Source organism: Cnephaeus nilssonii (assembly GCF_951640355.1).
Source record: "Cnephaeus nilssonii genome assembly, chromosome: 23".
NCBI classification, from domain to species: Eukaryota; Metazoa; Chordata; class Mammalia; order Chiroptera; family Vespertilionidae; genus Cnephaeus; species Cnephaeus nilssonii.
In genome coordinates, this window is record NC_137094.1 from 18,847,260 (window position 1) to 18,872,162 (window position 24,903).

A 24,903-nucleotide genomic window follows, 5' to 3' on the forward strand; every position below is an offset into this window, starting at 1 on the left:
GCCCCTGCGTCTTTTCCTTTTTGCCACCTTTCTACCCATTTCAGAGAGGGAGGGAGAGGGAGAGAGAGCTGGAAACATCCAGGATGAGAGAGAATCCTTGATCGGCTGCCTCCTGCACCGCCCCCTACTGGGCATCCAGCCCACAACCCTGCGACCTTCGGGTTCATAGGTCAAAGTGCAACCCCTGAGCCACACCTGGCGGGGGAGGCACGTTCTTCATTCACTGCGACCTTCAAGCCACCGGTCTGCTGCTGCTGAGAGCGGGTTGGCGGGCTCAGCTGAGACTCGGGAACATCGGAGCCTCTTCAACGTCCTGAATTTTGGCAGCTCCAGCCCGTTCCCCTTTCGAACTAGCGGCCAGCCTCCCCCCCGCCCCCTCCCACCACCACCACCCAGTTTACATGTTCCTAGGAAACCTGAGATTTCAGTGACGGAGAGTCCTGAGTTATAGACGGAAGGGCACCGTGACAAGTCAGTGCAGAGGGCCACGCATCCGGGGGTGGGGGGGTCCGGGTGAGCACCCCATTCCTATCAAAGTAGATGGTGCAGAACAGGGAGTGGGGTAGACCTCAGCCCCACCCCTCCACCCCCCCACCCCACCCCCCCCCCCCCACACACACACACCTCCAGGCAGGTGGTCTCCAAGCCATTCACTTACAATCCATTCAGGTCTTTTGAAATTCAAATGCACCCCCTGTGGCAGGGACTCCGGTGAAGACCCGCCTCGCCTCCCTGCAGACACCCTCCAGGCATCTCAGCGGAGGGAAATGCCTTTTCTCTCCTTGGGATGAGATCTGAAAACTTGTAACACGTGGCTGGGCGGGTGGCCCGGGAGGCGGCCTAAGGGATGGGGCTTTGCAACTTTGTAGCAAGTGCCGGCCTCCTGGCCTCCTGCGCGGGTCCCACCAGAGAGACCAGGACCAACCAGGAAAGTCCCGCCTGGCCAGCGAGGCTCAGTGGTTGAGCGTCAAGCGTAGGCCTCGGAACCAGGAGGTCACGGGTCAGGGCCCTGGCCCGGGTTGCAGGCTCCATCCTCAATGGGGGGCGCGTGCAGGAGGCAGCCGATCCACGCTTCTCTCTCATCACGGATGCTTAGCTCTCTCTCGCTCTCTCTCTCTCCCTCTCCCATCCTCTCTGAAATCATTTTTTAAAAAAATATATTTTTAGAACATTAAAGAAAAAGGAAAGTCCAGACCGACGGCCTGGAACGCAGTTCCCCGAAACTTAGGGCGCGCGTCGCCAAGATCGTCCCGGGTTGGGGAGGGGAGAGAGGGGCGTCTCGAAGTGACGGAGGGACCGGGAGAGAGAGGAGAGATGGGCGGCTGCCCCTCTAATTCCCCGCAAGTGAGTGAACCCTCGGCGAGGCGGCTGTCCCGAGGGCTCGGCCACGCCACGGCGCCCGGGGCCCACGCGGGCTGCGTGCCCCGTGGAGCCGGCAGACCCAGCTTGGCAAAGGGCAGTCCGCTGACTCCCACCTCTTTCCCCCAGGTGCTCGCAACGGGCGTGTAGCCTCCTCCCTGCTCAGCCCCGCACCCTCCGCGCACGCCGGGGCGCACCCCCACCCCACCCCACCCCCCTCCTCTCCTCGGCTGCCAGCCCCTCGGCTCCAGCTCCTGCCGCCGCCGCCCCAGCTCCCGCCGCTGCCGCGCTCAGGCAGAGGTCGCCGCTCGCCCGCGTAAGACCCGGAAGCCTCCGGTCCCCCGCCCCAGGCCAGGGCGCGGGGGGAGGGGGAGGGGGCGAGGCGCGGTGCCGAGGTTGGGGCGGGCGCGGGGACCGGGGCGTGTGCGCCGCCTCCCCATTGGCTGGCGCCTGGGGTCCGACCCGAGTCCGGAACCCGCGTCCCTAGTCGCTGTCACCAGCCCTCACCCCAGCCTCCCCGGCCCGGGCCCCGCTCACCTCCCTTCTCCGCTGGTCCTCGCTCTCCCCGCCGGCACGGTCCGCCTCAGGGCTGCCCCGGGCGGCCCTGGGACCCGCGGGAGGCGGGCGGGAGGCCGGAGAGCGAGGCTGCAACTTGGCGCTCCTCACTCGCCACTGCTCGCGCCGGGGAGCAGGAGGGGCAGGGGCGGGGAGACGAGCCGCGAGCAGCCAGAGTCGCTGCCGATCCCGAGCCCGCGGCGCACGGAGGTGGGAGCCGCCGAGAGCGAGCCGTCCCGCAGCTGCGACAGCGGCCCCGCCGCCGCCGAGCCCCCTCTCCCCGGCCGCCTGCGCCCCGCGCCCCGAGCTCGGCTGGTCCGGATCCGCTCCCCGGGCAGCTGCGCCCTCGCCGCCGCCGCCGCCGCCGCCTCCTCCGCCCTCGCGGAGCCGAGCCCGCGCGCGCCCGGGCGCCGTCTCCACCGCCTCTCCGGCCCTCGGCCTCCTCCCCCTTGCGGCTCGGAGGCGGCGGGGCTGGCCGGGGCGCAGGGGTCGGGACTCGCAGCCCCGGAGGCGGCGGAGGCTCGCGCCTGCGAGCGGACCCCTCCGGACGCTCCTGCCTTCTCCCCGCCGGACCCGGATCTGCGCGGCAGCAGCGCCCAGGTGCGGGGCTTCCCGACGCGCACGCCGAGCGCCGAGCCCCGCGCGCGGCCGCCTGGACATGCTGCCCAAAGTGGAGACGGAAGCGCTGGGACTGGCGCGGGCGCATGGGGACCAGGGGCAGATGCCGGAAAACATGCAAGGTAAGCGGGCTCCCGCGGCCGCGGCGCCCGGACTCCCCGCGCCTTGGGGGTGACCGGTCCCGGGCGCGCGCGGGCGGCAGGCCGCCTCCCCGGCCACCAAAGTTTATGGCTCTGGAACCGGGCGAGGCGGACGCTTTCCCAGCGTTGCCTCCCGGGCCGCTCGATTCTAACCGGGAAGAGAGAAGCTTCGAGCTCTCCGACCACCCGAGCGGCGGCTTCGGGCTGACGGAGGTGGGGGGTGGGGGTGGGAAGGAGGGTCCCATCGAAAGCCAAGCCGGTGCCCCGTCCCCGGGACCCGTGGGGAGGGACCGGCGCGCTCAGGTGGGGAACACTGTGCTCGGGAAAGTCACCCGCAGGAGGAGCAGGGGACCCCGCAAGGCTTGTCTTAGGGGTTAGAATGCAGAGGGGCACCCCCAGGCCCAGGTGCGCCCCCCGGAAACCGGGCACGTTGAGAAGAGCGGGCAAAGCTGCGGAAGCAAACGCAGCCCCGGGCTCCGCGCGGGTCCTCCTGGGGAGTTGCGGTGGGGGCGGGGGGGGGAAGAGATCGCGTATCTTCGCCGCAGCCCGGAGCGGGGCACGGGGGGGTGGGGGGTCCTGCGTGGGTCCCCGGCTCCCGGTCTCTAACAAACACTGCCTCTCGCGGGCCGTGTCTTCGCCGTTTTCCCAAGTCGCCAGGCCGCCTCCGGCCGCGCCAAGCCCCGGAGAAGTTGGCCGCGGCGGCCCTGGGCCCGGAGGGAACAATGCGAGGAAGAGTCGCCGGCGCCCCTCCATCCTCCGCGCCCCTTCTTCCCGCGCGCGGATGTGCGGGCCGGCGACCCCAGCGCGTTTCCTGCCGCCCCGGGCGTGAGCGGCCTGGGGAGGGCCGGGCGGGCCGGGCGGGACGGGAGCAGAGTTCAGCGCCGGTTGGCGCCGCGCTCGGCCTCCGGGGCCTGACGGTGCCCGGCCGCGCGGGGAGGGGACCGGGGTGGCGGAGAGGCGCGCGGCAGGCCTGCGGGTGGTGACCGCTCCGCGACCCTCCAGGGAGCGCTGCGGCCGTCCCCGGGGCCGAGGCCTCTGAGCCCGGCTGTGGGGGGGCTGCAGGGGAACACGGTTGGCCCAAACAGGCCTTTCCTGCTGGTTTCTGGGGTCCCCGCTCGGTGGGGAAGTGGGGGCGCGGCGAAGGCGATCGGGGACCCTCCGCCGCCCGCTGCCGCGAGAGAGGAGCCTTGGGGCGCCCGCGGGGCCCGCGCCATTCTCGGGGCGCGGAGGGAAGTTTCTGCTCCTGGTCTCGGCCGGGTGCGTTCCCGAGGGACCCGCGGAGAGACGGGAGGGAAACCCCGCGGTCACGTTTCCTCCTTGAAGTTGGAGAGGGGCGTCCTCGGGAGAAAGTTGGCTCCCCCGGCGCCCCGGGCTCCCCCGAAGCCGCCTGGGAGCGCCGCTCCGTTCGGGAGGAGCTTTGGGGACGGGGAGCCCCATGCCCAGGTTTGACCTCTGGTCTCAGCCGGGAATGCGCCACAGCCCGCGCCGCGGGGAGAGCCGGCTGCTGGGTCCCCAGTCCGCGCCGCGCGCTCCAGTTTGGGGAGACCTCCTCCACGGGCTCCCGAGGCTCCGCCGGCCCCTCCGCTCTTTCCAGATGGGGACTCCCTTCCCCGAGTGCCCGGCGGGGGCCGCACCCGAGACACCCACGGGCCGGCCCCGCGTGGCGGGCACAGCGGCGCCTCTCTCCGCGCGGCCTCCACGTTTGCCTTTTCTGTTCTAAGGGGGTCCCCGCCCCAGCGCCGGCCCTCTGGGTGCAGGATCCCCGAGTCCCCTGGACCCCGCGGCCTCCCCGCGCCCCGTAGGCGCCGCGAAGTCAGAGTAAACTTTGTTGGCGGTCGGGGAGCTGGAAGGACAGACTGGGGGACGGCGCCCTTTCCTCCCGTCCCCAAAACATTGGGCACGAGCTGCAGGAGAGACGGGGCCACAATCCCACAACCTCCCCAACCCCCCAGGTCCTCAACACCGAGGCGCGGCCCCTGAGGGAGCCCGGCGTCTGGTTCTGCGGGAACCCCTTCCCCCCAAGTCGCCTCCCAAACTCTGCCTGCCTCCGGCTTCAGCCCCGGTGCCGGGCTCCGAGTCCGCGGGGACGGGGCGCCCGCCACCAGCGCCGCAGGGACACCCCCTCCCCAAGGCCCTATACTGGGCCCGCAAACTCCTTACAGGGATTTTTAAAAAGAACTTTACTTAGAAGGGAGAGAAAAAAAAACACCCCAAGAGCAAGTCCCGGGCGGGAAGCCCCGGGTGACAGTGGCCCGCGCTCCGGGACGGGGGCCGGCTGCTGCTCCTTCCTTTTCGGTAAACAAATCAGGAAACTATTGCCGGCTCCCCGGCTCCCCATCCCCCCTCCACCCCGCCCCCCGCAAAACGCCACTGATTAACTTAAAACAAACGGAGTGGGTGTTTGCGTGGCGGTGGGAGCGGAGGTTGAGCAACCGGCGAAGGGGCGAGTGCGCCCCGGGCGTTCACAGGGCGCTGCCCCGAGCGCGCGCGGCGGCGGCGGCGGCGGCGGTGGCCGGGCTGCGCGACCCGTCCGTCCCCGCCGCGTGGACGTGGAGTCTCGGGAAGGGACCGGACCAGGTACCATCTGGGACCCCCTCGGGCCGCTGCCCTTGGGCACACGGACCTCGCTCCACGCGGACACGCTCGGCGGGGCTGCGTCCCCGGGAGGCGGGCCCCGATCCGCGCCCGGGCGGCCCCGCGGCGGCCCGGTTTCGGTTGAACTTCAACCCCGGGGCGATCTCGGGGGGCGGGGGGGGGGGGATGGCGGAAAACCTGTGAAGTTATGGCGTTCAGGAGCCCCTCAGCTGTGTCTCTTTTCCCCCTTTTCTGTTTACTTTGTTTCCTTCGGGCTGGCTTCCCTTCTTTCCCCTTCCCACTTGCGCAGGCGGGTTTGCAAAAGTGCGGAGTGGAAACCAAGTATCCGGATCGAGAGGGAGCCCTTCGGCTTCTTCCTCGCCGGGCCCTGAGCCTGGGGAGCCCGGGGAGCCTGGGGGAGCCTTGGGGAAGGGGGCTGGCTGCTCGGAACCGGGGTCCAGGCTGGAGAGCGTCTCCGCCGCGGGCCTGGTCCCGGGGCCGCCCCTCCCGCGAGGTGCCGGCGGCAAACTTCCTCCGAGAGAGAGTGGGGGTGCAGGGGGTGCGTGCCTCTGTCCCTCGGGCAAAGGTGACCTGTTGGGGACTTTGAAAGGCGTTTCAAAGAAATCCGGAGCGGTTTCTTCCGGCGGCGGCGGCTCCCGCTCCCAGTCGGAGTGGTGGTGGCTTTGCAGGCTTTTTGGGTGCGCGGGGGACTCAGGGCAGAAACGTTTCACAGGAGACTTGGGGAGTTCTTTTTAAAATTTTAAATATATATATACTTTTTTTTCTTTTTAAAGATGTTGGGCTTTCTCGCTGTCCGGTAGTTCTCGGAGGAAGTCCTGGGCACAACCTATTTTTACTTTGTCTCTTTCCCGGTGGACTTTGCCCGCCTTTCCCTGCGGGGGGGACATTGGAAAGCGACCTGGGACACTCACCGGGGGCCCTGCGTGTCCCTTTCTCTTCTCTTCCCTTCCAGTGTCTCAGTTTAAGATGGTGAATTACTCCTACGACGAGGACCTGGAGGAGCTGTGTCCCGTGTGCGGAGACAAAGTGTCCGGCTACCACTACGGTCTCCTCACCTGTGAGAGCTGCAAGGTGCGACCCTCCGAGCCCCAGCAAAACCCCCTGGGGCGACTTCTTCCGGCGACCTGGTGCCAGGCTGTCTGTTATTTTTATTTTAAGACTCAATTTTAAAAAACAAGAGAAAGAGAGAGAGAAAGAGAGAGAGACCGTCCTAGGGAGATGATTCTTAGAAATACGTGTCCCCTTTAATTCAAAGGGCAGAGAAATGGATGGTGTTTGGAAAACTTGGCCAGTCTCATGGCTTTACGATAGTTTATGGTGTCGCTGCCCGGAGCCTCCTACGGCGGGCGGCGAGCAGCCCCCAGATATTGATTCTCGTGACTTATCTGTATTTAAAGCGCCGCTGTTCTCCGGGGCAGCCGCCGTGACAAAGTGGCTCCCAAATACCTTGTAGCTGCACGAGCCTTCTTCGCCCGCCCGCCCGCCGCCGGGCCGGGCATTCATTACCCACAGACATAAACGTCTACATTCCCGAGCGCCACGCGGCCACCCTGATTTACTCCCCAAATAATTGTGGGGGGGGGGGATTCCTGGGAATTTATATCGCGAGGAGCCACAGGCCGGGTCTTCCCCGCGTCCAGATAGAGTCGTTTTCGTGAACACGGGACCCGTTGGAGCGGGAGGAAGGCGCAGGTCCCAGGTATCACGCTGTTGCTAACACGAACGAGACGTGAAGGGCTTGTCTCCGATCTCGTCTGTATCTTCCCAGTCGACGTGATACTCGCTGTTTTCCAACTTTTTTTTTTTTTTTTTAAAGCAGGGAGCTGGGCACAATGACTTAAACCCCTGCCAGGAAAAAAAAAAACACCTTTGCTTCTCCTTCCCAAAGTAGGATTGTTTCACTTTTATGGCCAGGAGGACAGACAGACAGACCAAAGCCGCCCGTAACACGGTGCTCTACGATAAAGCCACGCTCTCTGCAGCCGGATTAATTTTTGGAGCGAAAACCCCAGGGACACACACACGGTCTTGTGTGCAACCTCAGGTCTCTGCTCTCTGCGCCTTCCCATGCGTTTCAATATTTTTTTCCTTCCTTTCTTTCTTTTTTTTTAAAACAGAGTTTCTCATACTGGAACGCATTCCAGTGGAATTAGGAACATTTTCCCCATTTTTTTTTTTTTTTTTACTCCTCAAATCCTTTTGCTTTTAACGACCTCGTGTTGACATTGGGGAGAGATCTGAGCTGTTCTGAGAGTCAGGTTTTCCACTGGCCTTTTTTTTTCTTCCTTTTTTTTTTTTTTTTTTGCAGCCGTTTGTCCCTGAAATTGTACCAGGCACCCTAAGAACGTCTCTCTGGACTTGGACGTTCAGGGGTGTGGGGTGTGGGGTTGGGGGAGGTGAGAAGCCCTGGCCCATAGTGAAGGTGTTTTCCTCTGACCCTTGAGATGAAATGGTATGTATGTAGCCAACCCCCACCCCCCCACGATGGGCTGTCAGGCTTCGGGAATAGACCCTCGAGGCCAGCGGGAACCTCCTGGGCTTGTGGGGGATGGCGGGCCTCATGAAATTGGAAAACAAAACCTTAGCCCCTCAGAAGGGCTCCCGTGGTACAAGGGGAACGTGTGCTGCGGAGTCCCTGCCCGTGGGGAGGACGGGGGCGGGGGGACAGGCGGGCGATGGATCGATGACGCGAGTCCCCGTGTCCTCTGTCTCCCAGGGGTTCTTCAAGCGTACGGTCCAGAACAATAAGAGGTACACGTGTATCGAGAACCAGAGCTGCCAGATCGACAAAACCCAGAGGAAGCGCTGTCCGTACTGCCGGTTCCAGAAATGCCTGAGCGTGGGCATGAAGCTGGAAGGTAAGACCCCCTCCGTCCACGCGGCTGCCCGTCCGCGCTCCCGGGGCCTAGCGTGGGACGCCGCGCGGCGCGCCCAGCCGAGGGACGTAGTTCTCCTGGTCTCCGAACACGGCGGACAGGGATGTCAGACTTCACGTGACGTCCGCTTTGGGCATAGTCTGTGTTTCATTATGGCCCCTGTCAAATCCACCCAGGAAAAAAAAGAAAAGTTAATATCAAGAGTTGTGGGCCTCGCCCCCCCCCCCATTTTATTTTTATTCATATTTATTTTTTACAGAGAGGAAGGGAGAGGGATAGAGAGCTAGAAACATCGATGAGAGAGAAACATCGATCAGCTGCCTCCTGCACACTCCCTACTGGGGATGTGCCCGCAGCCAAGGTACATGCCCTTGACCGGAATCGAACCCAGGACCCTTCAGTCCGCAGGCCGACGCTCTATCCACTGAGCCACACCGGTCAGGGCCCCCCCATTTTGTTTTTGTTAGTTTGGGGAGTAGCTGCATTTGACCCTAAAAATAAAAGCAGGGTAGATGAAAGCAAGACTCAAGCCACTCAACTGAGAGCAAATAAAAATAATGTGGGAAAAACTCCTTTTCTTAAGTTTTCAAATCAGAATGTCCTTGTAAAAGTTTGATTGGAATCTTTTTTTCTAAATATATTTTTATTGATTGCAGAGAGGAAGGGAGAGGGGAAAAGAGAGAGAGAGAAACATCCATGATGCAAGAGAATCACGATCGGCTGCCTCCTGCACGCCCCCCACTGGGAATCGAGCCCGCAACCTGGGCCTGTGCCCTGACCGGGAATCGAACCGCGACCTCCTGGTTCATAGGTCAACCCTCCACCACGGAGCCACGCCGGCCAGAATGGGAATTTTTTTTTTTTTAAATAGGCGTGCTTGTCGTAAGTGTAACAACCAATTACGTGATTCCCGAGCAGGGATTAACCCCTTCTACTTGTCAAAAGGACTTTCTCAGGCAAGGTGTCATTTTGGATATTGTGGGAAAGCGCTTTTTAGGATAATGACGGAGCCTGCAAAATGAAATTTAAAAAAAAAAAAAGTTGAGAAGCAAGAAGCATGAAAAACACTGAACTCCTAGACAGGAGGCTCGAGCCTTCTTTCTTAAAGGCCTCATGACACTTTACGTCGAGAGAGCGGAGCCCGGCTGACGGTGCACATGGGCAAAGTGAACATGTGGCCGCTACACATGATGTGCAGTTCACGTATGTGGTGGCGTGTCGCCGGTCCTCAGACCCTCGCCTACTGACTTCCCACAGAGGAAGGGCGTGACAGATAAAGGAGTAGTGAGCCGTACGGATCACTGGCATGTGCCAAGCACTAGTGGGTTGTTTTGTGTGTGTGTGCTTTTTAAAAAATAGATTTTGCCCTACCTGGTTTGGCTCAGTGGACAGAGCGTTGGCCTGTGGACTGAAGGGTCCTGGGTTCGATTCCGGCCAAGGGCACAGACCTGGGTTGCAGTCTCAACCCCCCAGTGCGGGGGTCATGCAGGAGGCAGCCGATCCATGATTCTCTCTCACCATGAATGTTTCTGTCTCTCTACCCCTCTCCCTTTCTCTCTGCAATCAATAAAAACATTTTTAAAAAATAGATTTTATAGATTTGGAGAAGGAGAGGGAGAGAGAGAGAGAAGCGTCCACGTGAGAATGAAACATCCATCCATCGGCGGCCTCCTGCACGCCCCCTACTGGGGATCAAGCCACACACCCCCCAGGCGTGTGCCCTGACCGGGAATCGAACCGTGACCTCCTGGTGCAGAGGTCAACGCTCAGCCCCTGAGCCACGCCGCCGGCCGGGCCGATGTGTTTTTCTAAACAAAAGAAAAAGGTCGTGTTCCTTTCCCTGGGAGCGTGAGCTTTCACCCCCGTAAGTCACTGGGTGCCCACCGTACTTTCCCACCGGCGCGACGACACGACCGAATATTCAACGCATCCTCATCCCCATGAAAGCCTCTATTATCCCGTGTTGTGGTCTGGACGGCCCGCGTTCGCCATACATTTTTAATGCCGGTCTAATCCTAAGATAAAAAGCTCAAAACACGTGACCCCCGGCCATGCCCGCACGTCCCAGGCTGTCAGGGCGGCCGGCTGGCTCCTGCCTCATCGCCACGGGCCACTGCGGGCCTGGGGGGGGAACTGTCCCCTTATTCGGCGACGTGGCCCCAGACCCCCCCCACCCAGCACCGGGGCGGGGAGGGGAGCGAGGCTGTCTGGACAGCGTCTGAAACGGATTGGCTTTAATGCCGCACAGCTCTGCTAAAACGAAAAAAAAACGGTGGCCCGTGGGGATCTGCTGTGCGTTCGTCGAGTCCGGGTGAAAATCTTTTTTTTTTCCTAAAGGAAAGGATGTCCCCAATCCATTTTTGCAGCCACTGGGCCAACGTGGCTTAGAAGGGGGACGATGCTCTCTAAGCGCAAACAGTCAGAGTTTACTCTAGAAAAGGGGGTCGTGCGATACTTCGTTGCTCTCGGCAGCTTGGATTTCTGTCAAGAGGGCAACAGTGTATCCGGCATGAGAGAAGCCGATGCTCTCCGGAGAACCGCAGGCACGCTGAGTGATAGTGTCCTGAGGTGTGGCCACAGTTATTAGGAAATCTCCCCCGTCCACCAAAGGGCGAGATTTTTTCTTTTCTTTTTTTTTTTTTTCTTTATGAAAAGCACACGTGGAGGAAACAACTCATGAAGAATGAGGACAGGGCTTTCTGGGGAATAGCTGAGGACTAATGTAAAAACAGACACGCACATACGGCTTCCGGTCCACTGTCCATATTTCTAGGTAGCTGTCAATCTGGGGAGTGCTGATAACTTACATCTTTTTAAAAATTCTTTTATTTATGGATTGGTTTCGAGAGACAGAGAAAGAGAGAGAGAGAGAGAGAGAGAGAGAGAGAGAGAGAGAGAGGAAGAGGGAGAGAGAGAAACATTGATTTGTCGTTGCACTTATTTATGCATTGACGGGTGGATTCTTTCTCTTTTGTAAATATATGTTCATTGATTTCAGAGAGGAGGGGGTGAGAGAGAAAGAGAGAGAGAGAGAGAGAGAGAGAGAGAGAGAGAAGCATCAATGATGAACGAGAATCATTGATCGGCTGCCTCCTGCAGGCCCCACACCAGGGATCAAGCCTGCAACTCCGGGCACGTGCCCCTTGACCGGAATCGAACCCGGGACCCTTCAGTCTGCAGGCCGGAGCGCTACCCACTGGGCAGCACCGGCCAGGGCTCCGTGGTCGATTCTTGCATCTGCCCTTCCAGGCAGCAGCCCGCAAGGTTACGAGCTCACGACCGTGGCCTGCTGGGGCGACGCTCTGGCTAACAGCTCCCCCAGCCAGGGGCCCCCACCACGTACCCCTGTCCTTACACCCCGATTCCCTCTCCTTCAGCCGTGAGGGCGGACCGCATGCGAGGCGGGCGGAATAAGTTCGGGCCCATGTACAAGCGGGACCGCGCCCTGAAGCAGCAGAAGAAGGCCCTCATCCGCGCCAACGGGCTGAAGCTGGAGGCCATGTCGCAGGTGATCCAGGCCATGCCCCCCGAGCTGGGCCTCTCCTCCGCCATCCAGAGCATCCACTCGGCCTCCAAGGGGCTGCCCCTGAGCCACGCCGCCCTGCCGCCCACGGACTACGACCGCAGCCCCTTCGTCACCTCCCCCGTCAGCATGGCCATGCCCCCCCACGGCGGCGGCGGCGGCAGCGGCGGCGGCGGCCTGCAAGGCTACCCGCCCTTCGGCCCCTTCCCCAGCCGGGCCATCAAGTCCGAGTACCCCGACCCCTACACCAGCTCGCCCGAGTCCCTCCTGGGCTACCCCTACCTGGACGGCTACCAGGCCGCCGGCTCGCCCGCCAGCATCCCGCACCTGATCCTGGAACTGCTCAAGTGCGAGCCGGACGAGCCCCAGGTCCAGGCCAAGATCATGGCCTACCTGCAGCAGGAGCAGGCCGGCCGCGGCAAGCACGAGCGGCTGAGCACCTTCGGGCTGATGTGCAAGATGGCCGACCAGACGCTCTTCTCCATCGTGGAGTGGGCCCGGAGCAGCGTGTTCTTCCGGGAGCTCAAGGTACGTCCCTGCCGCCCGCCCGGCACGCGTGGTGGTTCTGCCCTGGTCTGGTCCGTCTGGTCGCCCGTCTGCGGTGCGTGGGGCGGGAGCGGGAGGATCCGGGGGCCCAGCCCCGGGGTCGGCAAACCGCGGCTCGCGAGCCACAGGCGGCTCTTGGGCCCCTGGAGGGTGGCTCTTCCACAAAACACCACGGCCTGGGCGAGTCTGTGTGGAAGAAGTGGCGTTCGGAGACGTTGAAGTTTTAAAAAATGTGGCTCTCCAGAGAAATGTCAGTCGTTGTGCTGTTGATATTCGGCTCTGTGGGCTGATGAGTTTGCCGACCTGACTTGATGGGGCTCGTCTTCGCCGCGGCTCCTCGTCGGCGGGAAGGCGTTCGAGGCCACGCACGGGAGACGGGGTTTCGTCTTTGCTCAGGATTCCCTCTCATTCAGGTGGTTTGTGGGGGGACGCGTTTGGTCGACGTCAAACAGCGCCTGGTCAGCTTTTTAAGGAAGAATTAACAAGTCGAGTGCTTTCTTATAGTAGGACCCGTTCCAAATCGGGGGGGGGGTGGAGTTTGGGGGGACGGGGGGGGGAGCCAACATTGCGTTGTGTTGAGACCCTAAAGAATGAAGTACCCCGTCGGTATTTACTGCCTGTTTACCTTGACTTGGGGCTGGCGAGGAGCAAACCCCGCTGGGAGGGTTGCTGTGTTTGGGGGGGTTGGGGGGGTTGGGTTGGGGGGTCAGGGGCCGGGCAGCCGTGAGGGCCCGTCTACTTGGCTCGGGCTTCGGGCCTCACGAGCTCTGTCTGAGGCTGAGGCTAATGGATCGCTACACTGTAAACACGGGCCTGTTTGCCTAAGGATCCGTGTGTAACGACGTAATTATTCTATTTCCTGAGGCTGAAGCCCGGGCTCGCCGGGGAGGGCTCTGTGGGCGCCGGGGAGCCCGCGCCCGGCCCCCCAGCCCCACGCGGCTTCCTTCTCGGGTTTTCAAACACAAAAGCGCGTCCCGGGGCCGTGACGGCCGAGTGTGTCTGTTACACAAACAACGCCTTCCTTGCCTTCCTTTCCCCGGCCTGGGCGGGGCGCGCCTGCTGAGCGCCGGAGGGCGGGGGCACCTGGGACGCAGCTGGGAGCGGGGGCGATTTGTACGCCCACGAGGCGACTGTGGAAACGGTCCGGGTCGAAGGGCGAGGGGCCCTGAGGGTCCTGGCCGGTGCGGCTCAGTGCGTAGAGCGTTGGCCCACGGACTGAAGGGTCCCGGGTTCGATTCCCCGGTCAAGGGCACGTACCTGGGTTGCGGGCTCGATGCCTGGGCCTGGTTGGGGTGCGTGCGGGAGGCAACCCATGGATGCGACTCTCTCACATCGAAGTCTTTCTCTCTCTCTGTCTCTCCCCCTCCCTTCCACGCCCTCTAAAAATCACTGGGACATATCCTCGGGGGAGGATTAACAGAACAAAACAAGAAGAGAAACAGGAGTTGTCTCTGGACCCTCCCGGCCTCTCTTGCTAATTCGGAGGCAGCGGCTGGAGGGGGGACGTGGAGCGGCAGGGGGCATGGGTTAGCACCCTCAGGCCAGAGGCGGCGACCCGACCCGAGTGTCCGCCCATCGGAGCTCAACGGGGCCTTTTCATTGCCCACAGCACACGCCCGTGTCCTCCAGAGGACAGGTGAGGCCGTTGATGGTGAAAAGGGGGAATGACCTGCTCAGATGCGAGGAAAGGCGAGGGGAGGGGTCGGAGGGCAGGCCCAGCTCGGCGCCCCGCCGGCCTGGATTCCAACGGCATCTCCTCGGCTGGATACCTGTGGGCCTGGGCGGGGCGTCGGTCTCTCTGGAAGATTCTGGTTCCCCCCCCCCCCCCCCCCCGTCTGTAGAATCGGGGATGTAGACCCAGAATCAAACCCTGACCTCTCGGTTCATAGGTCGACGCTCAGCCCCTGAGCCACGCCTCAGCCGAGCCACCAAAACACACTGGCGGCAGGAAAAGCCGTGCCCGCGGGCTCTGTCCCCGGCTGGCCGCGGAGAAACAAGGTTGCCCGTGCTTCGAGGGGGGTAACTATGTCACCAACACTCGCTGCTCCTGCTCGCTGAGCACCTCCGGCCGCCAGGCAGGGCGGGGGGCGTACGATCGAGCACAGAGCCGAGTAAGACAAGCATTTCCTCGCACCGATTGTTCTGAGGAGACAGTTTCATAAATTACTATTAAAAAAAAAAAAAGATAAAGTTGCTGAAACTGTATTTCACACGCCCACGGGGAAAGAAACGGTGCCTCTTGATTTTCTGTTTTAAAAAAAAGGGGGGAAGTGAGAAAGGATAGGTACGCGGAGCCACGGGTGGGGGCCACGGGAATGCTGGGAAAACACTCTTGCTCTGCAGATGGCTCCCTCGGCTTCCCCGTCGCTGAATGCTCTGAGGCTCTTTTATGGGGCTTGCGGGTTAATCTTTGGCTAAAACAGAAACGCCTCTGGGGAAGGACATGTTAAAGTGCCATTCGTCTTCGGTGCCCTCGTGTGAGGCCTGGGTCTGTCTTCCGTGGGGATTTGAAAAGGCGAGGGTGGCCCTGGCTGGTGTGGCTCGGTGGATAGAGCGCCGGCCTGCAGACTGAAGGGTCCCGGGTTCGATTCCCGGTCAAGGGCACACGCCCGGGTCACGAGCTCGATCCCCAGTACGGGGGTGTGCAGGGGGGAGGGGGCAGCCGACCCATGATTCTCTCTCATCACGGGTGATGTTTCTATCTCCCTCCCTCTCCCTTCCTCTCTGACCTCGATAAAAACATAACATTAGAATAAATAAGAAATAAATAAAAGGCCGAGGAGAAGCCGAGCCCCTGGGGGCTCCTCTCCAGGGTGGGGGCGGGTGGTGCCCGCCCCCCCCCCCCGCCCCGGGCAGGAAAGGTGACCTTGACCTTGTCCACCTTTGGCTCACCTTGAAAGAAGGGACTCCGTGGAAGTCTGTCTCGGGGGAGGAAATGGAGAATTCGGAATAACTCAGAGTTAAATATAGGGCGAGGGGGCGGCCTTCCCGTGCAGAGGAATTCCTTTTCCTTTTGTTTATGCAGAGACGCTGTCAGAACGCAGCGCGGGGCGATCGCGGCTGGGGTCCCTCTCCACGGCCGGGCCTTTACAGTCCCTTTGACTGTGACCTGCGGTGGGAATAGGATTTTGCAGCAGAACTTGGGGAACCAAGTACGGCTCTCTCTCTCTCTCTCTCTCTCTCTCTCTCTCTCTCTCTCTCTCTCTCTCTCTCTCTCTCTCTGAACCAGTTTCCCGGTACATGTTATGCACTTGGACACTTTCTATTATATTCTGCTGGAGTCCGATTTATTTCACATTTTTTAAAAACATGTCTGGTTCTGATCCACTAAATTGATTTGACGACCCTCATCCCCCCGCCCCACCCCCCCCCCCCCCAGGACAGGTCCTGTAAGAGGCCTCCTCCTCCTCCTCCTCCTGGCCAGGCCTCCAAGCTCCCCCACCCCCCGCCCCCCGCCCCCTAACTAATGAACCCGCCGCATCCATTTGATCTCCTAATGAGACCGGGCGTCCTCAGAGGATTCTGGGAACCGGGCGAGGAGAACTTCCCCTGGATGCACGGTGCTGATACGTGGAGGAATAAAAACAAACACAAGGAGATTAATCCTGTCTGAGACGCCGGGCCCGCGTTTCGGTAGAAAGCGGGTCTGAGACGCGGAGATGGTGCCCAAGGAATTCAGCCGGGTTCCCAGCCCCGTCTCTCCGTCAGGAGGGGGGTGTATGTGTGTGTGCGGGGGGGGGGGGGGGGGGCAAGAAAACCTCCTTTTTTCTGGTCCTTTATAGACGCTTTCCGAGTAGTTTCCTACACAGTGGGACCGCGTTTCTCGGCCTTGATTCGTCCTGGAAGGCTGTTCGAAAAGCGAATCATTCCCCCCCCCCCCCCGCCATCAGAAATCATGTCAATGGAATGGCTCCGTGCCAGACCCCCATAGGACCCCCCGATATAACCTTTCTTCTGCACAGTGCCTGCCTATCCTGCTGTTTAATCTGCCCATAAACACGCTAGAAACAAAGGGACGAAATGCCGACGGAAACGTAACAGACGGAAAGGCGATGGACAGTTAAAAAGATGAGAATTTTACAATAATGATAAGCAGCCGCAAAAAAATATAAAACAAAACAACAGGGAAATATTCACAGCCCAATCACTGCGTCTTTAACGGCGGTAACTGACTCAGATTCGCGCCTTCTCTCCTTTGTCACCTGAGGGACGTGTGTGTGACGGGTCCATCAGGCTAAGAAACGAATTGTTCGAGAAACGAGGTTCCACTGTGTTTTTTTTTTTTTAAAAAAAAAATATGTGTATTGATTTCAGAGAGGGAGGGAGAGGGAGAGAGAGAGAAACATCCATGAGGAGAGAGAATCACCGATCGGCTGCCTCCTGCACGCCCCCTATTGGGGATCGAGCCCGCAACCCGGGCCTGTGCCCGGACCGGGAATCGAACCCTGACCTCCTGGTTCAGAGGTCGACGCTCAACCCCTGAGCCTCCCGGGAAGGGTGAGAGCAGTTTATGTTAAATTGGCCCAAGGAAATGTGAGTGACTGTTTTAATCAGAGGAGGACACGGCGGGGACCGTACAGAACGGCTCAGTCCCCACGTGAAGGGGGGCTGCCCCAGGGCCTCTCAGCCTCCGTCTGTGAAGTGGGCTGTAGCCCTGACCGGTGTGGCTCAGTGGATAGAGCGACGGCCTGCGGACTGAAGGGTCCCGGGTTCGATTCTGGTCAAGGGCATGTACATTGGTTGCGGGCACATCCCCAGTGGGGGGTGTGCAGGAGGCAGCTGATGGATGTTTCTCTCTCATCGATGTTTCTGACTCTCTATCCCTCTCCCTTCCTCTCTGAAAAGTCAATAAAATATGTTTTAAAGAAAGAAAGAAGGAAAGAAATGGGCTGTAATTGGAGGGGCACAGAATGAGGAACACTGGCTAGGCCCCGCCCTGTCTCCCCAGGCCCCGCCCCCTCACCCCAGGCCCCGCCCCCTCTCCCCAGGCCCCGCCCTCTTCCTGCCCCGTCTCCCCAGGCCCCGCCCCCTCTCCCCAGGCTCCGCCCTCTCCCTGCCCTATCTCCCCAGGCCCCGCCCCATCTCCCTGGGCCCCGCCCTCTCCCTGGCCCCGTCTCCCCAGACCCCGCCCCCGTCTCCTGCTGCCCAGCAGTAGAATGGGCCCCTCAGCTGTCACTCGAAGCCGGGGCTGCCTGGGTGCTGAGAACAAGCAGGGCCCGCAGATTGCCCCCAGATCCTGTGGAAAGTCTGCCCCTGTCAGACCAAGTCACGTCATGGGTAAATAAAACACCCCAAAACATGACTCATGGGTGACCCCCTCTCTGAACACGTTGGTGAAGGACTTTGCCCTCCGACCCGGGACCTGTCCAGCGGCTTTTCTGTCCCGGGGGGAGTGAGGGATGGTGCGGGCCTGGCTCTCGCTCCTGCCTCTCGGGAAGTCGATCTCACGGGTCTCGGGGGGCTCACCTCCATTGGCAGGATGTGACCACCGGGCGGCTCAGCCACGCTCCCCATAAGGACCCTCATCTCTCAGCCGAGGCCGCCACCCGCATCCGAGCGAGCACCCCCATCCCATGGGCTCTGTGGCCGCCGGGCCGTCTGCCCCACCTGGTGGTCCAAACCCAATTCCCTGGGCTCCTCCTCTGTGTTCTCGGAACCGCAGCTGCTCTGCAGCCGCCCGGGCCGGGAGCCGCTCTGACCCTCTGTCTCCTTTTCTTCGCTTTCTCCGTTCCCCGCCTCGTCCGCCTCTCCGGCTCCCTCTGCACAGACTCTCGTTCTCCTTTCTAAGCATATTTTTTATTTTTTAATCTATTTTTGTTGATTGCAGAGAGGAAGGGAGAGGGAGAGACGATAAGAGAGAAATTCCGACCAGCTGCCTCCCGCACGCCCCGCACTGGGGATCGAGCCCGCAACCGGGGCCCGTGCCCTGACCGGGAATCGAACCATGACCTCCTGGTTCACAGGTCGACGCTCCACCCCTGAGCCACGCCGGCCGGGCCCCGTTTTGTTTTAACGTTTTAACCACCGCCTCCTGCCTGCAGCCCCCTCAGACACGCTCCCCCACCCCCCCACACATCCCGGGCTCCCGCTGCGCTTCTCCATCTGACGTTGTGGTGGATGGGAAACCGCTTGTCACCTGATCAGCAAGACACTCGCCCTCCTAAGACCCTGGTCGGCAAACTCCTTCGTCCGCAGAGCCAAATACCAACAGCACGACGATGGACATTTCTTTGGAGAGCCACATTTTTTAAAACTTCTTCTAACGCCACTTCTTCAACATAGACTCACCCAGGCCGTGGTGTTTTGTGGAAGAGCCACACTCAAGGGGCCAAAGAGCCGCCTGTGGCTCGCGAGCCGCAGTTTGCCGACCACGGTCCTAAGACAAGGACTCAGAGTAGGTGGGTGCTTGCCTGGGGCTGGCGACAGGAGCCCTCAGACGTTGTCCCGGGGGTGATGACAGCTGGGGTGTTGCTTTGACGACGTGCTGATCAGGGGTCACAGGGTCACCTGAAGGGCCTTAGATTCCCGCCCGCAGCATCCGAGCAGACACAGCAGAGCGGACGCGGCTGGTGAAAGACGCCTCTCGCGGTTTATTCTTTCATTACCCATCTTTCGCGGGGGAACGTGGGCTCTGAAACGCACACACACGCACTCACACATGCTTGCACACACACTCACACACACACATGCTCGCACACACACTCACACACACACACGCTCGCGCACACACGCACACACCCTCCCGTCATGTGTATTAGCTAGTGAACACATTATTAGAGGTTTTAATCGGTGCTTGCTCTCGCTTTGGGAGAAAAAAGTTCCAATCTGTCCGGCAAGTAAATGAACGAGGGGAGATGCTGGGCACAAGGAGGTGTCCCCTGAAGACAGCAGCCCTCCCTGTGGGGGGAGTGGCTTGCTTTTTAAAATATATTTATATATATGTTTATATTGATTCCAGAGAGGAAGGGAGAGGGGGAGAGAGAGAAACCTCCATGATGAGAGAGGACCGTTGACCGGCTGCCTCCTGCACGCCCCCCACTGGGAGGGGGGGCACTGCAGTTTGGTCGATGACTCGCTGATGCCGGGAATACACCCATACACCCCACCCCCCCGTCATCCCGGTCCTGGTTGGGGGGACCCCGGCCAGGAGAGAGAGCCCGGTGGCTGCGACCAGGGCGTGGCCGTGGAGGGGGCAGGGTGGACGCACTCGGGATAGATGTGCATAGAAACCCAACGGAATTTGCTTTAAAAAGAAATGGCGGTGACATAAAAAGCTGGGACAGGCAGGACGCGGGTTTTGGCGTGAGCCCCCGAGAGCCCTGTGTTGGGCAGGGGACCCCGAATCTCCGTGGGTCAGGCCTGCAAGACCCACAGAGCCCCCTGGACAGACGGGCGTCCTGGGATGCCCCCTGAGGGAACCTCGGATTCATCCTGACGCCTGGTTTTATTCACAACAACACAGCCAGCCCTGGCCGGTGTTGCTCAGTGGTTAGAGCGTCGGCCTGCGGACCTAAGGGTCCCGGGTTCGATTCCCGGTGAAGGGCACATGCCCAGGTTGTGGGCTCAATTCCCCAGTAGGGGGCGTGAGAGAGGCAGCCGATCCATGACTCTCTCTCATCATGGGTGTTTCTCTCTCTCTCTCTCTCGCTCCCTCTCCCTTCCTCTCTGAAATCAATAAAAATACATTTTTTTTAAAAAAGGGTTTCCTGCCCTGGCCAGTGTTGCTCAGTGGTTAGAGCGTCGGCCTGTGGACCGAAGGGTCCCGGGTTCGATTCCCGGTGAAGGGCACATGCCCAGGGTTGTGGGCTCCATCCCCAGTGTGGGCCGTGCAGGAGGCAGCCGATCCATGATTCTCTCTCATCATTGGTGTTTCTATCTCTCCCTCTCCCTTCCTCTCGGAAATCAATTATATGTGTGTGTGTGTGTGTGTGTGTGTGTGTGTGTGTATAAAGAGAACACAGCTAAACAGCCCTATGCCAGGAGAAATTCAAGCCCTCCCGAGCCAGTGTGGCTCAATGGATAGAGCCTTGGCCTGCGGACTGAAGGGTCCCGGGTTCTATTCCCGGTCAAGGGCACAGGCCCGGGTTGCGGGCTCCATCCCCAGTGTGGGGCGTGCAGGAGGCAGCCGGTCCATGATTCTCTCTCATCATGGATGTTTCTCTCCCCCTCTCCCTTCCTCTCTCTCAAAACAAACACGTTTAAAACATTGCCACCTGTTTTAAACACTTTCTCTCCCCTTCACCCGTGACCCCTCCGTCATCCCGTTGCCCCTTTAAGAACGCCCCCCACTCCGTCTCCGGGGGTCACGCAGGAAATCCGCGCTGCGGTCTCTCCCGCGCCTCTCGCCCCGCGGCGCAGAGCTGGGGGCGGCGTGCGGATTAGAGGACAAATCCGGGGATTTATCTACAAAACCATAGATGAGCACGGAGCTGTCCTGCGGACCCGGATCGATAATTCTGCTAATAATGAGTGTTTTATCTGTGATGATGCTTAAACCTCCCCCTCCCCCCGGGGGCCTCGCCGCCCACGGCCCCGCGCCGGCCTCCGGGCTCCGGGCGCGGCAGCAGCACAGAACCCACCCAGACACCGCGGTGGCGGCCGCCTCGGCCCGGGCCTGGACAAAGCCCCCCTGCGGGCCCTGACGGCAGAAGCCGACCCCATTCCCCTGGGCCTCGAATCGGACCCCCTCCCCTGCAGGCCGCGCCGGGCCAGAGGGGGTGCAAAGACGGGGGTCTTTCGTTTGCCCATTTGCTCAGAGAGGAAGCAACACCCAGAAACCAGCGCGTCCCCCCGCGTTTGCAGCTGCAGCTTTTCCACGGCCCAGAGCCCTACCCGACGGCCCTGCAGGAGGCGGGGCGGGGGGGGGGGGGAGGGAACCCCAACATCCCAACAGGCAGCCCACAGCTGAGAGCAGTCGGCAGCCCGGGTGTAGTGTATGTTACGATCGGTTCTGAGGCAAAGGAGCGCGTGTCTGGCTCGGACAGTGTGACAGGAAAACCGAGGGGAGCCCTGGCTGGTGTGGCTCAGTGGATAGAGCGTCGGCCCGCGGACTGAAGGGTCCCGGGTTCGATTTTGGCCAAGGGCACGTGCTTGGGTTGTGGGCTCGATCCCCAGTGTGGGGCGTGCAGGAGGCAGCCGGTCCATGATTCTCTCTCATCATGGATGTTTCAAGCTCTCTCTCCCTCTCCCTTCCTCTCTGAAATCAATGAAACTATATTTAAAACAAAAACAAAAACAAAAAACCGAGGGGACCCAGAACACGTTGCCCCACGGCCTCGGAGCAAGCGCGGGGCCCGGGAGCCGTGGCAGCGTCCCGGGTCCGAGGGCCGGAGAGTAACGCTTCCATCATTGCTCCCACTTTTCCCGACTCCCCCCCCCCCCCCCCCGTTTGATCGGTTTCAGGGCCGAGGAGGCAGACGCACGTCTATTACAAGAGGGCGTCTGAGATGGAACGCTCTGATGAACGGCGATTTATCTCCATAGACGTTTAGATGAATAAAACCCAATTATCTCCGTTCCGGCGGAGGTGGCGGGTGAGGAAGAGCAGGACTGACAGGCGGTCGGGCCGGGAGCCAGGGCCCCCCGCGCCGTCGCTCAGCACCTCAGTCCCCAGGCCCAGCAATGCTCCTATGTAGCCCTTCGTCCTAAAGGGCTACACATGGATACTTTGTGAATACACCGAGTGGCCAGATAGTGATGATCTCTGAACGTATAATAATCTGGCCACTCAGTATATCTACATCTATATCTATATCTATATCTATATCTATATCTATATCTATATCTATATATATATATATATGTTAGAGGCCTGGTGCATGAATTCGTGCATGGGTGGGGTCCGGCCAGCCTGGCCAGGGGGAGGGGACATGGGCGGTTGGCCGGCCTGCCTGCTGGTCGAACTCCTGGTCGAGGGGACAATTTGCATATTAGCCTTTTATTCTATAGGATAGACACTGAGTGGCCAGATGATTATGCGATCAGAGATCATCATCATCTGGCCACTCAGTGAGTGTGTGTGTGTGTATGTATATATATATATATATATATATATATATATATATGGTTTTTTATTGACTTCAGAGGGGAAAGAGGGAGATAGAAACATTCATGATGAGAGAGAATCATGGATCGGCTGCCTCCTGCACGCCCCACACTGGGGATGGAGCCCACTACCCAGGCATGCGCCCTGACCTGGAATCGAACCCTGACCTCCTGGTTCATAGGTTGATGCTCCATCGCTGAGCCTCACCGGCTGGGGTGGGGGTGGGATGGATACGTCTACATTGGCTCGGTGGTTACAACAGTCTCGGGCGGGTGATGAAGGGCAGCATGGGGGTCGGATGCTGGTGCACAGGTGTGTGTGTGAGACCTAGCGACGGGGAGAAGTGGGTTTGCGTCGGGTAGGACTATCCTCCCGGGGAAATACTCAGAGAGGGATGGGGCCCACCTCCCGACCGGGAAACCGAGGTCCAGGAATAGCAGACGTGCGTGTAGCCAAATTGGTCTTTGGGACTTTGGATGCCTCTGATATCAGGAAACTCACTGGTTTCAAAGGGAATTCCCAGGTGGGTCCATGTGTGTGCCAGCCAGTAATTTGGCGGGGGTTGGAGGGGGGGGGGAGGAGTCGTTTTTTTGTGTTTTTGTTTTTTTATTGATTTCAGAGAGGAAGGGAGAGGGAAAGAAAGACAGAAACATCCATGATGAGAGAGAAGCATGGATGGGCTGCCTCCTGCACGCCTCCCAGCTGGGGATGGAGCCCGCAACCCGGGCCTGTGCCCTTGACCGGCATCGAACCGGGGACCCTTCCGTCCGCAGGCCGACGCTCTATCCACTGAGCCACACCGGCCAGGGCGAGGAGGAGTCGTTTTTCAATGTTCCATTTTCTAACCAGATCACAGAGCAGCTGGTGTCTTTTCCACTGAGCGTCTGTTGATTCATTCCCCGTGGATTGGCTGCTAGTGTCCTGGCGATTTGGCTTCCGGATCGAAAGACAAAAATCTGCGCAGTTTGAGAACACCACGACCTACACACCCCAGAGTGTGAGGTTCTCTTCATCAAAACAGCCACAGGTCAAATAGTGTTTCATGTAAAATTTAGGGGGAAAAAAAACCCTGACCCGTTTGGCTCAGTGGATAGAGCATCGGCCTGTGGACTGAAGGGTCCCGGGTTCGATTCTGGTCAAGAGCATGTACCTTGCTTGCAGGCACATCCCCAGGATGGTGTGTGCAGGAGGCATCTGATGGATGTTTCTTTCTCATCGATGTTTCTAACTCTCTATCCCTCTCCCTTCCTCTCTGTAAAAAAAAAAAAAAATCAATAAAAAATAAAAATAAAAAAATAAATTATTTTTAAAAATTTAGAAAAAAAACAACACGTAGTTATATACCCCCCCATCCCCCCCCCATTGAAATCTGTTTTTAGTTCACGGGAAATGGGAGTCCGATATGTGATGGGGTCTAAATATAGGCTTTTCGTGTATTAAAAGAAACGCTATTTACGGGTCATTTGTTACTAAATACATTCTGAGGGGAACGCTCCTCATCACCAAAGAGGTAAGGCGACCGAAAAAAAACAACACCGGAACCATAAATGACTAACGCGTTCGCTCGCCCAGTCCTGGGGGGGCGGGGGGGGGCGCTATAAATAACCCCCCAGGCCCGGCGCTATTATTAGCCCGCGGGAACAAAAGAAGGATCCAGAAATAGAGGGGGGGGGAAGCTTCGCCCCCCGGCCCCGCGGCGAGCGCCCAGGCCGCTGCCTAGGAAAAGCCTCCGGCCTGCCCGCGCGGGGCCTCGGGGGTTAACGGGCCGCGGGGAGGACAGTTCCATGGGCCGTGTCTTTGCCGAGGAAATGCTTTTCCTGGTGTGTTTGTTTCGCTGGCCGGCCCAGGCTTCCTCCGGCCTCCGGGCGGGCGGCGGGCGGGCGGGCGGGGGCAGGAGGTGTGAGGAGGAATTTTATCTGCACTTCCTCCCGTCAGGCAGCGCTGATGGCCGGCCCTGCTGTGGGCTTATTTGGTGGTGAGCAGGTTGCACGGGCGGGAGGATCCGCCGAGGCTGCCGGAGGCAGAAGGGGGTGTGGTGAGGGGGGTGTGGTGCCGGGGACACGGCCAGGACCGCGGGCCGGGCTCCCTTTTCTCCTGGGCCGCCAGGGAGCTCTGGGAGGCGGGGCAGAGCTTCGGAGAGATCCCCGCACCCGCTTTCCTGGTGGAGGAATGCGGCGGGCCAGGAACGGGGCGCCCCCATTACCCCCCCTGCCCCCCCCCCCCCCCCCCCCCCGCACACTGCTAAGCAGAAGCGATAGAAAGTAACACTAAATTCCTGTGGTGGACGGAACACATTGTTACAATTTACAAAGAATGCATCGCAGCGACGGGGCGATGACTCCCACGTAAGGACCCAGCGCAGAGCTGCTTGCTCGGTCCATGGAGGGTGGGGGGGGACCAGGGAAAACCATGCCATTTTGGATCAACCCAGCCTTTTGTTTTTAAATATATTTGTATTGATCTCAGAGAGGAAGAGAGAGGGAGAGAGAGAGACATCCATGATGCGGGAGAAGGATGGGTCGGCGGGCTCCTGCACGCCCCACCCTGGGGATGGAGCCCGCCACCCCATCAGGTGCCCTTGACCGGGAATCGAACTCCGGACCCTTCCGTCCCCAGGCCGGCGCTCTACCCACTGAGCCACACCGG

The 24,903-nt window shown here is 60.2% G+C and overlaps 1 protein-coding gene across 2 annotated transcripts in view; it reads left to right on the top strand.

Moving 5' to 3' along the window:
• The first annotated feature begins 2,536 nt into the window (after positions 1 to 2,536).
• The window catches only part of NR5A2 (nuclear receptor subfamily 5 group A member 2), a 56,797-nt gene continuing 34,430 nt past the window's right edge, over positions 2,537 to 24,903 (top strand). The window contains exons 1-4 of one of the 2 annotated variants that reach the window (XM_079763583.1): positions 2,537 to 2,654; positions 6,220 to 6,338; positions 7,984 to 8,125; positions 11,521 to 12,194. In XM_079763583.1, the coding sequence (XP_079619709.1) occupies positions 2,573 to 2,654; positions 6,220 to 6,338; positions 7,984 to 8,125; positions 11,521 to 12,194 (1,017 nt within the window). In that variant the 5' untranslated portion in view covers positions 2,537 to 2,572. Of the gene's footprint in view, positions 2,655 to 5,133; positions 5,250 to 6,219; positions 6,339 to 7,983; positions 8,126 to 11,520; positions 12,195 to 24,903 lie in introns of those variants that run through there. The other variant, XM_079763584.1, reaches the window with a different exon arrangement.